Consider the following 14056-nt stretch of genomic DNA (forward strand, 5'->3'; position numbering starts at 1 on the left):
AATACTTAAGTTTGTGCTCACCAGGTTGACTCTGGGTGGAAAGTGGGAAACGTCTTTGCCCAATCCTGGCCAGCTGACTCAGCAGTCATGAATATATAAGTGCAAATTTTGAGACTCAGTGAGGCTTTTTTGGGTAAACAATCTTAGCAGTAGTAGTAGTATTAATAACGATAACGTGATGGATTGCACATGACCCTTGCAAGCCACTGGAGCTGCTACACTCATCATCATCACGATCCATGGGCAGGTAGCCCATAGGCGTCCACTGCACATTTCGTCATTTCTTTCCACTTTCCTCCGTCTTGTGCCAATATGCTCAAGCAGTGCCACATCTATAATAGAGTTTTTTTGGGTCAGATCGCGTAAACATAAATATTCACGCGATCTAACCCAAAAAAAAAACCTCTTATGGATGATATTGGTCGCGAAAGCCTACGTGTTAAAGTGCCACATCTGTCTGGCACCAATCTCTTATTTCGTCATCAAGCCATTCTCTTTCCGATTCCTTAAATTTTCGTGAGCAATACACTCACAACAATGTAAATATATATTGATCCTCCAATCGAATCACCACCCAGAATTCAATCGAATATTTAGATATCCAAAGACCCCCGAGAGACTGGTGCTATTAAAAAACGACAATACTAAAAGTTTTTAAAAATATTTTTCCAGGTAAGGCCCACTGAGCTATATAGCTCTTTTTTAGAAGTGACCTGGCCACAATGGATAGCTCAACAAATCGGCTTATGTTGAAATGTATAGCAGCCAACTACTCGAAAAGCGTGTTTATAAATGTGGAGGTAAAAACCGGAGGACCCGGAGAAAAATCCACGCGACCACTGCGAGAGAGACACCGCAAACTCCACACATAGAGGCATCAGGGTCGGGATCGAACCCACGACCTCCTGTATACCAGGTGAGGTAGTTAACATCTCGCCACCGTGGCGCCCCGGCACGTGACGTCCTCGCGCTCGCAGACACGCTGTGCGGCGGGGAGCTGGGCGAGTTCACCGGCTTCATCGAGTCGCCCAACTACCCGGGCGACTACCCCTCCAACGTGGAGTGCACGTGGAACATCAGCCCGCCGCAGAACCGGCGCATCCTCATCGTGGTGCCTGAGATCTTCCTGCCGATCGACGACGAGTGCGGGGACTACCTCGTCATGAGGAAAACCGGTAGGCGTTTCGGTGGGGAGATTTGCGCCGGTTAAAGCCGGTAGAGGGTTGCTGAACGAGCCCTCCCCTGTAGTTTATACTTGCCGATAACCTTTTGGTAATTAAATGTTTTAGTTATTTTAAAAAGCCGGATTTTGCTGATGAGACCCGGAAGGTCGAAACTGGTCGAGAGCTTTCTCTGGACCAGCGGTCGGACCAGCGATTTGTTGCGGCGGTGCGCGATTACGAACTGTGAATGTTCCGCCGCGATCCTGAACGCGCCGTTTCATTCCCTTGCGTCGCGCAACTCTCCCCCGCTACGGGCGTGGACTAAGCGGCCTCGTGGCGACGATTTCAAGCCGCGCGTTTTTTATTTTTTCGTGAGCGTCGCTCGCCGCCTGACGCGTTGTCTCCCCTCGGGCAGCCTCGCCGTACTCGGTGACCACCTACGAGACGTGCCAGACGTACGAGCGGCCCATCGCCTTCACCTCGCGCTCGCGCCGCCTCTGGGTGCAGTTCAAGTCCAACGAGGGCAACAGCGCCAAGGGCTTCCAGGTCCACTACGTGACGTACGACGGTACGTGCCATCGCTGGCGGACTATCGTAGATGGGTTTTCTTTTTTTCAGATGAAGGAGGAAGGGAGGAGTGCCAACCCTTTGCGCCGGGGATTGGACAGGAGTCGATCACCACTCGTGGGGCTATGATGGCCAATACGTTCACAAAGTTATTCCTTCCAAAGTGCCAGTTCCCCCCCCCCTTCCCTCTGCTCTGTTCCCTCTAATTTATTTTAAAAGTTATTTTCCCTCACCGCCCCCCCACCGCTCGTGACCCCCACTGGGTGGGGCAGTGAGCCCACCCTGCCCCCTTCTCTAAGCCCAGGTGGCACAGCGTCTGTTCCACCCTCCCTGCGGCGCAGGTTTGTGCGCTGTACCGGGCTCCTACCGAAATATAATAATACAAATATTTTTATTTTAAGATAAAGAAGGAAGGGCCTCTAATAGAGCTTTAAATCGAAAAATAAAAATGAAGTCGTTACGTTACAATATTAATCATTACAACTGGATACAACGAGTATTATTAATTACAGCTGAGCCTTTGCCAATGTAATCTTGCACGTTCTGTGTTCTCTCTTTGTTCCCAGAGGACTACCAGGAGCTAATTGAAGACATCGTTCGTGATGGAAGGCTATACGCATCAGAAAATCACCAGGAAATACTCAAGGTCGGCCTAAGAGGCTTTTCCTGAGCGGGCAACACAGTCATATTTTCCAACAGGCACTCCAAGAGATTATGCTAATAATATTTTAAACTTTCCAAACATGTGTGTGTTTTAAATCGTAATTTACACGTTACATTGTCTTAAATACTGCGTGTGTTAAAGTGTAAAACGTTACAAAGGGTGCATTTGCACAACATAGAGTGCAATAGAGTCATGAGGAGGAAAGCCCATAGTTAGGCCTAAAAAAAATCCCCTAGGCAAGTGTTTGACTCCACCTCGTAGTGATGGTTCATACACGTGGGGAGTGATATCCAGAATCAGAACATTTATTTATTCTGGTGGAATCCGATGAGCTATAAAGTTATTTTTCACACATGTCCAGTAGGGGGCACGGGATCAGAAAGTTACAACAGCAAACGGTACGAAAACACGATTTGAGTGCAATTTATTGGAAAGGGATACAAATCACTTAAAAATATATCCAAATAAAATTAAGATTCTAGATTTGAAGCTTTCGTGGCTGCAGCGATTCATACTCTTAGGTTTTTTCGGTAAAGTCACGTAGGTAAAAAATAATAAAATAATAATACATCACGACGTTTCGGAGGCAACACAAGTCTCCATCTTCAGGTGGGACCGTCACAGCTAAATTTACAGTAAATTTAGCTGTGACGGTATTATTTTTTACCTACGTGACTTTACCGAAAAAACCCAAGAGTATAAAATTAAGATATTTTGTATCTTACCAGCTACAGCCCACTGAGCTATTAGTTTATTTTTCAGAATCGACCCAGCCACAAATGATAGGTCAACAAAGTGGCCCATCATGTTCAAATTTATAGCAGCAAAATAATCAAGACGGATATTTAAAAATGATATCTGAACTGGTCCTGCTCCCCCCCGCCCTCACCTCTAATTCACAAAACCACACTGGTCAGCGTGGTGAAGTATGGCCAAACGACCCCCATAACCCAATAAGCCTTCAGTAGGGAATTGACAAAGGGCCATACATTAAAAACTCCCAATCTGATTCTCTGTGGAGGGCACTATGACCGGATGCTATTGTCCAGATATTTGGCCGCATATTTTACTCCATTTATCCACATGGTGAAGTGTGGATGCGCTTGGTAAATATGGTCACTTCACCTGATTCGCATGAAGGATCCGACAATACATAACGACTGTATTGCATAGGCTCGCTTCGAGTGCACGGTTAATCGTTAGTACAGATAACGGAGACCGGCATCAGAGGCGTTTGCGTGTGCCTGCGCCGCGACGGATTTAACGCGCCGTTATCCCCCTCTCGCCCGCAGGATAAAAATTTGATCAAGATTCTGTTCGAAGTGCTGGCACACCCGCAGAACTACTTCAAATACACAAAGGCGGACTCCAAAAAGATGTTCCCGCAGTCCTTCATTAAGTTCCTGCACTCCAAAGTGTCGCGGTTCCTGAGGCCCTACAAATAACGTGCCGGCAGCCGCAAGGGAAAACTGCACCTTCTCTCTTGAGTGACAGCTGGAACAACCCTTGCCTTCTGCTCGCCGGATGAAGCTACGCGTGCTAATGATGGGTTCGGGGTGGGGGGTTCGGGGGGGGGGGGTGTGAACCGCCCCCACCACCCCCCCCCCGCCGTTACCCCCACACACACCGACGTCCTGAACGGATTTTGACTCTTTGTCTTCTAACTCGAGCAGTGCTTCGACACCTAACTAGAGCTTCGTCAAGTTCACCCGAGGCAGAAAACGGCTCTCCTTCTCTTGCCCGGCTAACGGCGGCTGCTGCTGTGCATTTGTTAACACTTCGTAGAACTCTCTTGGCCTTGTTATGCAAGTGTTCGCCCGAAGACGTCCCAAGAAAGTCCAGTGTTTTAAAAGAAACAATAAGAAGAAGAAAACTAAGATTTAAAAAAACGGCTAAATGGAAAATCTGTAAAAGGACCGTGTGAATAGAAACCTTTGTGCGTACAGCAACGAGTCTTCTGGAAAATATTTCTAAGAAAAATCCCAGAAGATTTTCTTGCATGGACAGAAAGGCACTCTTGCTTGTTATATATGCACTACTGTATTTTGTATACAAAAGGTTAGACTTTTTTCCCCCCCCAGCAAGTGGTTCATATCATCAGCTTGCAAGATCACTATTGTATTTATGGACATTAAACAGAGGCTCTGTGGATTATATTACTAGACTAGATGGGTTATAAAGCTGAATTTGTGTTGATTGCTTATTATACACGGCTTATTAACGGAATGCTGTGTGTTGGAAAGGCGGGGGGGGGGTGTTGGGAGGGTGTAGGGTTTGGGTGGGTGGATGGGGGAGACTACTTAAAGAACCTGGCCACAATTTTTTGGAACTGATACCAAAGTGAAATGTGATGCCTGAAAACGAAAAAAAGAGATGTAGAAAATTGCACTTGAAAATGTGAATTCCAAGTCTTCTAACCTCGTGAGAAAAAAAAAAGTCGCATAAATAAATGAGCAAAAAATACGTTGCATTATTTGTTCACAAGCAACCAAACCTGTCGTCTTGGCAAAAAAATATATATAAGAAAGAAAGTGTGGTTAAAAACATAAAAAGCGTCCGTTGATAAGCATCCCTTAAGAAAATGCAGGAGAGCTCGCACACACAGGATTGTGGTATTGTCGGTACAAACTGTACAAAATGAAGTTGACACATTAACACAAATTAGCGTGTGGCGTGGCAACTAACCGACTGAGTTGATGGCTGAAACACATTGTTAGGCCTTTGACTTAAAAAAAGTGTACATTATTTTATTATCGTCAGCAGTTGCTGCTTTATAATCGTATATGCTTTAACCAAAACATGTATATTGTGTAAAAAAAAAACTAAAAAAAAGAAAAAAAGGCTATGAGATCCTTCACCAAAACGTTGTAACTTAAATATCAGTGGTATATTTAGTTCATCCTTGAATTTACTGTGTGGTGGGAACCCTATTCGTTCATTTTCTGCTCATGAAATCGATACATTTTACAATTATTTAGGATGACATGCAGCAAGTAAATTATATAAACGCAGTCGCCGCGGTGTTCACCACGTTTTATTCACGACTTCTGAGCATTTAAGTCACTTGTACAAAGAGTTTGCCACCTGCTTTGATATTCCCAGGATCATCCTCTTGATGAGGTGGCCATCATGGGAAAACATGCAAGTCTTCCCAGAACATTGAGACTCGATTTTTTTGTCGGCTACGTAATAATACAGAACTCAAGACGTTATTCTAAATCAGGATGTCGTCAACCAAAATAAGAAGGGGCACATATTTTCGAATTGGCTAAAATAAAACGTCGATATTTCCAGAGCCGAAATCCCAACGTGAATAACGTTACACGAAGCAGTCCTCTTAAAGAGCCGCATGCGGCTATCGGAGCTGCAGGTTGCTGACCGCTGTTCTAAATACTTCCTCCCACGATGTGTCCTCTGGTATGTTTTTATTTAGTTTTCTTACCTCGCCAGCGGCAAACTGTAATTGTACTGCGAGTTATCATTGTTCCGAGATGGATCTGGATGGTTATCGCTCATGCACACGGTGACGATTTTCCAAAAGGGATGTACATCTGAAGAGGCGAATCGAGGTATCCCCCTCCCCACCCCTCCGTGCAACCACACGGAACGTCACCACATTTGTAAATTCACCGAGGGAAGAGACGTGACTGGAGCTGTGGGCAGAAAATAAAGGACGAGAGGAAAAAAAAATAACCACAATGTAATAATGCATGTCCAATACAGTATATCAATATTCATGCGGTTACATCAATACTACTTTTCTGCTAGGTTACAACAAAATCCCGAGTATGCGTAGATGAGCATTCTGAAGCTTGACGGATTAACACGAAAGGTACTTTCATTGGCGTGTCGCCGACCCGTTGGTACGATGGCAAAAAATTCCAGTTGCGTTTGCACCTCAGTAGCGTCAGGTAAGAAGATATGGACGTGAATCTGTTAAGCCAATCTATATCACTATGTTTTGGTTCGTAGTCTTCGTCTCTGCATTATAATAAAATGCTATCAATTGTTTTTCGACCATGCCTTGCATTTTATGGTACAGTTTTGACATAGTTTTTGTATTATAATAAATAGCCACTTTTTATGTACCTCTATAATATAGCAAATATATTTGTTCTGTCGTTTTCATAATATTCTACTGCATCGTAACCAACTTATAGGGTTTAAACATTTTGTTTCGGAAAAGCGCCTTCATTTCGGCAAGGCTGAAAAAGTACAGAGTCGTCTTAACATTATTGAAAGAACATAAGTGACCAAAAAACAAATCTTTAAGCTCTTGTTCATTTACTTATAAGATGACTGTTACCTATGGTAAAAAGTGGCAAACATGTTAACACTATATCTCTGTCGTATACCTGTAAAAAGCATCTAGCCTAACCTGAACTGCCGTTTGTAACTTTCATCTGTAGCAATTAGCAAAACGTTCCTGTAACAGAAAAATAAATGTTTTGTCTCACGTCGTCTTGGCTGGATTATTACCTTTGAAACTTTTCGATTGTCACTCGGCTTGCAGGTTGCGTGAAGTGGGGGAAAGTGTGGCTACCTTGGAGTTCTTCCGAGGCTCTCACCCTCTTTTTGGAATCCGTTGACCCAGCAGTGGTCTGAACAGATAATTCAGGGGCCGGCACCTTTACCTATTGAAAGGTTTACATCTGGAAAAGGTTTTCTTTTTTAAATATTGACTTAGATAAACATTTCTATAGTAAACATTTTACAATACTGGCTTTCAAATAAAAACAAAACCAAGAGAATTATTCAAATTTAAATTACAAATTATAGAGTTACAAGTGTGTATTTTCTTCTCCAAGAGTAAAAGGGTAGGCACGTTAATTTTTTGTTATTATTCTTGGGTGTTTTTCTTTCTCTCCGATCTATTCTCGTTGTGCTATTGGCATAATGTCTCACGACAACGAACCCATTCGGAAATCTGTCAAAACAGTGGATTGCCCCATGTATCAGAAAACAACTGGGAGATTTCTTTCATTGGAAAAATCCTACAAGTGGGCCTGGTTTTCCTTTAAATAATCGGGTTGCACTTTCCCCCCCCCCATGCATAGTCTGCTATGAGGTTATCGCATGGCAATTTAAACTAACATCGTAATTCCCAGAGCCGGAATTTACCATAATTGAACACAAACCCAAAGATGTTCAGTCATTGCTGCACTTGACAACTCGGCTGAATGACGGTTAGCTGAGATACCTGGCCACTTTCGTTGTATATTTTTAAATCTGCACATTTTCTCCTTTTATAAAGTTAACATTTGCCCAGCATTAAAAAGAAAATACGTGCCAGTATGTTCGCATCTGAAAATGCCTTACCCTGCCTCCATCCTCGCCACGTGTAGAGCCAGGTCCGCACCCGAACAGATCAGTTGCACAACAACATCGCCGAGCAGATCGATGGATGCAAGTAGAGTGCGCCTCTACGATAAGAAACCGGGTGTGCAGCTGGAACGATTCGGTTGCATGCAACCAAGTTGCGCAACTGATGGTTCGGGTGTCAACTTGGCCTAAGGCCGTGGTTCAAACGGAATCGTTGATCACGCATAACGGAACATAATGGCCATTGTGCTTAGTCGGGTTTCCATCTGTCCAGGTTTGACCCGGACAGTCCAGGATTTGGGATCTATGTTCCAGTGGCAGGAATCGATTTGTGCCAAGATCTGGCATCGGCATTGTGTTGAACTTAATTACATTCGAATGCACAATATTGATTTGACCTCGGCTGACTGTGGAATAGATGTGGACGCCAATCGCTAGGTTTAACCTTAACGACCGGCAGCCAATGAATCATGGGGTGACACATTGAGGGTAGGCAAGGCCTCGAATTTTTCAAGCAGCTCCCGTTGAAGAATTCTTGCGATTTAAATTTGATGAGTGACTAAAAACAGAAGTGAGGGCACAAGTGCAGTGCCATAGGCATGTTTTCTTCCACGTATCCTTAACATCAGGTCTTGACCTAATGTTAAGGATACGTGGAAGAAAACATTGTCTTGGAATTTAATTTTCATCATCGGCAATGATTAATCCACTGTTGGATGCAGGCTGCCATCAATTACGAACCTACTCTGGGTTATTGAGTTGAGAGGAGGTTGGGAGCAATAGGATGTGGTGGATGCCTGGACTTTATCTATAGGCTACGTTACGTGCGTTAAGAGTGATCCAGCGAGAACCCACCTTAAGCCATCCACTGACAATTCCGTTTCCTTCTTCCGAACCTGGCGCCTGTATATTTGGAGCTTGAATGTCTCTCTCCCCGTGGTCGCGTGGATTTTTCTCCAGTTACTCCGGTTTTCCCCTCCGCATTTAGAATCAACGTCGCGCGGTTAGAGTATTTTGGCTTCGATACATTTCCACATGCTAAGAAGCCACTTCGTTGAGCTGTCATTTGTGGCCAGGTCGCTTATTAAAACGAGTTATATTACTCAGTGGGGCTTACCTGATAAAAACAAAAAAAAGTAGTTTCGTTTAGATCGTAGACGTGAGGGGCAATAGAAGTACAGCCCAACGGATTTTTGCCCAGAACGCGCATCATCACGAAGCTCAAATTCTTTTTAGTTTTATACGCAGAGTAAAATTTTTTAGTGCATGCCAAATATCGTTCGTGCATCGTTGAGCAGTGGCTTTGTAACTTGAATCATTCAAGGTTTAGTGTCTTTATAAAAAAATTTTTTATAATAACCAGGCGGTGGTGACACGCACGCCTGTAATCCAGCCACCGCGGAGGCAGCAACGAGGGATTGGTGGATCACCGCACAGACTTTGTGATATTCCTTCCCCATGGACATCGAGAGGAAGCCGTGCTCCCTGGCTCGCCAGGAGAAGGCGGTCACAGCGAAACTGTGTAGGGATCGAGCGGTGTGTCCCCCCCCCCCCCCTCGCACGCGTGGTGGGATTTTCTGCAGGTGCTCCGATTTCCTCCCACGTTGTAAACAACCATTCGTATGATTTGCCATCATCTTAGGAGGTGCGGGGAAAACAACACGCAGCGCGTAACGATGCAAATCCGAAGGAGACGTCGCAAGCGACGCACCACTCCGCTGGCTCCAGACGCGGTTGTCTGGCCTTGAGCACCTGAATGTGATCTTGTAGTTGATGCTCTGCATCTACAGCAGCAGCCATCACGTAAGATGAAGGAAAAGAAGATTGAGGGCTTGGGCTCAGTGATAATGCCCCCCCCCCCCCCCAACGCGTTACAACACTCCACCACGTGGTGGCAACGAGCAATTGCAAGCAACGAGCGAATAAGGTTGAATATTTTGATTTAAAGCTTTCGTGACTGCAGGGATTCATGTTCTTGGTTCTTTCGGTAAAGTCACGTAGAAGGGAAATAATAAAATAATACAAACATAAAACAATAAAAATTCTCACGACGTTTCGACTGCAACATAAGCAATCGTCATCAGGTGTGAAATCCACAGTAAGAATATATAGGTTGAAGATTGTTTAAATCTCTCCACCATGATCCTCTCGGCTCGGGAAATGTGGCTGATGGCAGTGACATTCCCGCAGCATATCGCTCATTAATAATGTCAGCGAATGATTTTTCAATTTGAAATAAACACACGCACAATACACCCGATCTCATCACGTCTGCTAAGCTGTGAAGGTTTAACATGGAGGCTTTCGCGAACAATATTATCCATAAGAGGTTTTTTTGGGTTATATCGCGTAAATATAACACGTTCCTTCTGAGTGGGCAGGTAGGAACTTGGTTGGACAGCGCATTCGTGCACGACAGCCAAATAATCCCTGGTGGGCAGTGTGGAACCTGTTGTTCCTACCTGTATAATTGCGTCGTTAAACCCGCCACCACCCGACACAGCAAATTAGTAAGGTTCCTCACGTAAACAAAACATGCCAATTCGTCACTAGTACAGCACACCGGTGTGTTGGAGAGCCAAGCCACAACATTTACAATCGGAGTACGACGTTTCGCCAGGAACTACGAAGGTTTAAGCCTGGAGAGTTCTGAGATAGGCGATCGTCCGAGGGTAGCGCAGGAGAAAAAAAAGCGTTGTACTCTACTATATTCCCACATGTATGCCCTCCCCCCTACACCAACTTTGTACGATGCACCGCATGACCAAACAGAGCCAAACGTTTAGAAAAGCGAGGCAAAAAAAGGTCAGAGGTCATCTGGACTCTGCAACAGCTTTGGAGCATGGTAGCATCGATGGCACTGGTGACTGATGGATGATGGACCGTGACTGCGTGCAGCTTATTGCTCAAACGCTGTTCAGTATATTCAGTCCAATATGTAAAAACTACAAAAAATTCTAACTCGAGAACTAGTCCGTATATTTATGTGGAGCGATTTAAACTTTTACCTTGTTTTCATTGCTCGTGTTGAGGTTTTGTGCAACTCTCCCACGCGAAAAGTCGTAAAAATAAATCACCAGTCATGTCATGATTCAACCAGGACTCTCCTCTTCACGGCTCCCCTTGTGCCGTTGATCTCCACGAAACAGGACACATTCTTCAAGCACTAATTTAGCTGGGCAGTGGTCGTGCACGCCTGTCGGATCTGGCACTGCGGAGGCAAGGAGGATTAGCGAATCGCGGAGATTGTCTTAAAACTCCCTTCCTGCGGGTGTTGAAGTGCCATACTTTGGGATTGCCATGCGGCGATAAAGTAACTACAAACTCCATTCGTGTGGGCTGGTGTTGTACCCCTAGCACGCGTGGGTGGCTCCAGTTTTCTCCCACGTGTATTGACACTCATTGATAGGCTGAAACACGTTCACACACATGGTGCTACAAAATAATGTTAACACTCATATGGGATATCGTTTTTAATGGAAAAAATAACGAACACACTGTAACATAACAAATGTATGTTAATAGCTTCAAAAAGTCAATCTAGACTTGTTCGCCATCGTCAACACGTGCCTGGAATCTTCTCCAGGTGGTTCCCAGAGCCACATTTCTCGTGGTAATGTTGCAAATTCTCAGAAGCGTTAACGTTTTTTTGAAGCACCCTGGCCTTATACGGCCCACGGGCCGGACGTTCCCCACCCATAAAGGAACACTGGAGGCTTGAGCAATTTTTGGTGCCGGTTCACAACCTGGCTGGCTGGTTGGCTTCCAGCTTGCTTGCGGTTCCTCGCATCTTATCCATCGCTCTTCCAGTCTATGTAGCAGAGGTGGGACAAAGTCATTGTTATGCAAGTCCAAGTCGAGTCGCAAGTCATCAAATTCATGACTCGAGTCTGACTCGAGTCCAAGTCACATGACTCGAGTCCACATCTCATAGGTGGGACAAAGTCATTGTTATGCAAGTCCAAGTCGAGTCGCAAGTCATCAAATTCATGACTCGAGTCTGACTCGAGTCCAAGTCACATGACTCGAGTCCACATCTCATAGGTGGGACAAAGTCATTGTTATGCAAGTCCAAGTCGAGTCGCAAGTCATCAAATTCATGACTCGAGTCTGACTCGAGTCCAAGTCACATGACTCGAGTCCACATCATCAGAGGTGGGACAAAGTCATTGTTATGCAAGTCCAAGTCGAGTCGCAAGTCATCAAATTCATGACTCGAGTCTGACTCGAGTCCAAGTCACATGACTCGAGTCCACATCTCATAGGTGGGACAAAGTCATTGTTATGCAAGTCCAAGTCGAGTCGCAAGTCATCAAATTCATGACTCGAGTCTGACTCGAGTCCAAGTCACATGACTCGAGTCCACATCTCATAGGTGGGACAAAGTCATTGTTATGCAAGTCCAAGTCGAGTCGCAAGTCATCAAATTCATGACTCGAGTCTGACTCGAGTCCAAGTCACATGACTCGAGTCCACATCTCATAGGTGGGACAAAGTCATTGTTATGCAAGTCCAAGTCGAGTCGCAAGTCATCAAATTCATGACTCGAGTCTGACTCGAGTCCAAGTCACATGACTCGAGTCCACATCTCATAGGTGGGACAAAGTCATTGTTATGCAAGTCCAAGTCGAGTCGCAAGTCATCAAATTCATGACTCGAGTCTGACTCGAGTCCAAGTCACATGACTCGAGTCCACATCATCAGAGGTGGGACAAAGTCATTGTTATGCAAGTCCAAGTCGAGTCGCAAGTCATCAAATTCATGACTCGAGTCTTGACTCGAGTCCAAGTCACATGACTCGAGTCCACATCTCATAGGTGGGACAAAGTCATTGTTATGCAAGTCCAAGTCGAGTCGCAAGTCATCAAATTCATGACTCGAGTCTGACTCGAGTCCAAGTCACATGACTCGAGTCCACATCTCATAGGTGGGACAAAGTCATTGTTATGCAAGTCCAAGTCGAGTCGCAAGTCATCAAATTCATGACTCGAGTCCACATCTCATAGGTGGGACAAAGTCATTGTTATGCAAGTCCAAGTCGAGTCGCAAGTCATCAAATTCATGACTCGAGTCCAAGTCACATGACTCGAGTCCACATCTCATAGGTGGGACAAAGTCATTGTTATGCAAGTCCAAGTCGAGTCGCAAGTCATCAAATTCATGACTCGAGTCTGACTCGAGTCCAAGTCACATGACTCGAGTCCACATCTCATAGGTGGGACAAAGTCATTGTTATGCAAGTCCAAGTCGAGTCGCAAGTCATCAAATTCATGACTCGAGTCTGACTCGAGTCCAAGTCACATGACTCGAGTCCACATCTCATAGGTGGGACAAAGTCATTGTTATGCAAGTCCAAGTCGAGTCGCAAGTCATCAAATTCATGACTCGAGTCTGACTCGAGTCCAAGTCACATGACTCGAGTCCACATCTCATAGGTGGGACAAAGTCATTGTTATGCAAGTCCAAGTCGAGTCGCAAGTCATCAAATTCATGACTCGAGTCCACATCTCATAGGTGGGACAAAGTCATTGTTATGCAAGTCCAAGTCGAGTCGCAAGTCATCAAATTCATGACTCGAGTCTGACTCGAGTCCAAGTCACATGACTCGAGTCCACATCTCATAGGTGGGACAAAGTCATTGTTATGCAAGTCCAAGTCGAGTCGCAAGTCATCAAATTCATGACTCGAGTCTGACTCGAGTCCAAGTCACATGACTCGAGTCCACATCTCATAGGTGGGACAAAGTCATTGTTATGCAAGTCCAAGTCGAGTCGCAAGTCATCAAATTCATGACTCGAGTCTGACTCGAGTCCAAGTCACATGACTCGAGTCCACATCTCATAGGTGGGACAAAGTCATTGTTATGCAAGTCCAAGTCGAGTCGCAAGTCATCAAATTCATGACTCGAGTCTGACTCGAGTCCAAGTCACATGACTCGAGTCCACATCTCATAGGTGGGACAAAGTCATTGTTATGCAAGTCCAAGTCGAGTCGCAAGTCATCAAATTCATGACTCGAGTCTGACTCGAGTCCAAGTCACATGACTCGAGTCCACATCTCATAGGTGGGACAAAGTCATTGTTATGCAAGTCCAAGTCGAGTCGCAAGTCATCAAATTCATGACTCGAGTCTGACTCGAGTCCAAGTCACATGACTCGAGTCCACATCTCATAGGTGGGACAAAGTCATTGTTATGCAAGTCCAAGTCGAGTCGCAAGTCATCAAATTCATGACTCGAGTCTTGACTCGAGTCCAAGTCACATGACTCGAGTCCACACCTCTGCTATGTAGAGGTTCTTTCGCGCTGTATGCAGGCAACCGTGCTAATCGGAGATGTGGC

General features: G+C 45.1%; 1 protein-coding gene across 5 annotated transcripts in view; it reads left to right on the plus strand.

Annotated features, from left to right (window-relative positions):
- The window catches only part of SCUBE1 (signal peptide, CUB domain and EGF like domain containing 1), a 178984-nt gene extending 172134 nt beyond the window's left edge, over positions 1–6850 (plus strand). For all 5 annotated transcript variants that reach the window (XM_078601518.1, XM_078601519.1, XM_078601522.1 and 2 more), the window contains 4 exons: positions 978–1175; positions 1579–1731; positions 2297–2376; positions 3687–6850. In XM_078601518.1, the coding sequence (XP_078457644.1) occupies positions 978–1175; positions 1579–1731; positions 2297–2376; positions 3687–3839 (584 nt within the window). In that variant the 3' untranslated portion in view covers positions 3840–6850. The remainder of the gene's footprint in view (positions 1–977; positions 1176–1578; positions 1732–2296; positions 2377–3686) is intronic.
- Positions 6851–14056: the final 7206 nt, after the last annotated feature.

This window comes from Lampetra planeri, chromosome 16, assembly GCF_965212315.1.
Source record: "Lampetra planeri chromosome 16, kcLamPlan1.2.h2, whole genome shotgun sequence".
Taxonomy (NCBI): domain Eukaryota; kingdom Metazoa; phylum Chordata; class Hyperoartia; order Petromyzontiformes; family Petromyzontidae; genus Lampetra; species Lampetra planeri.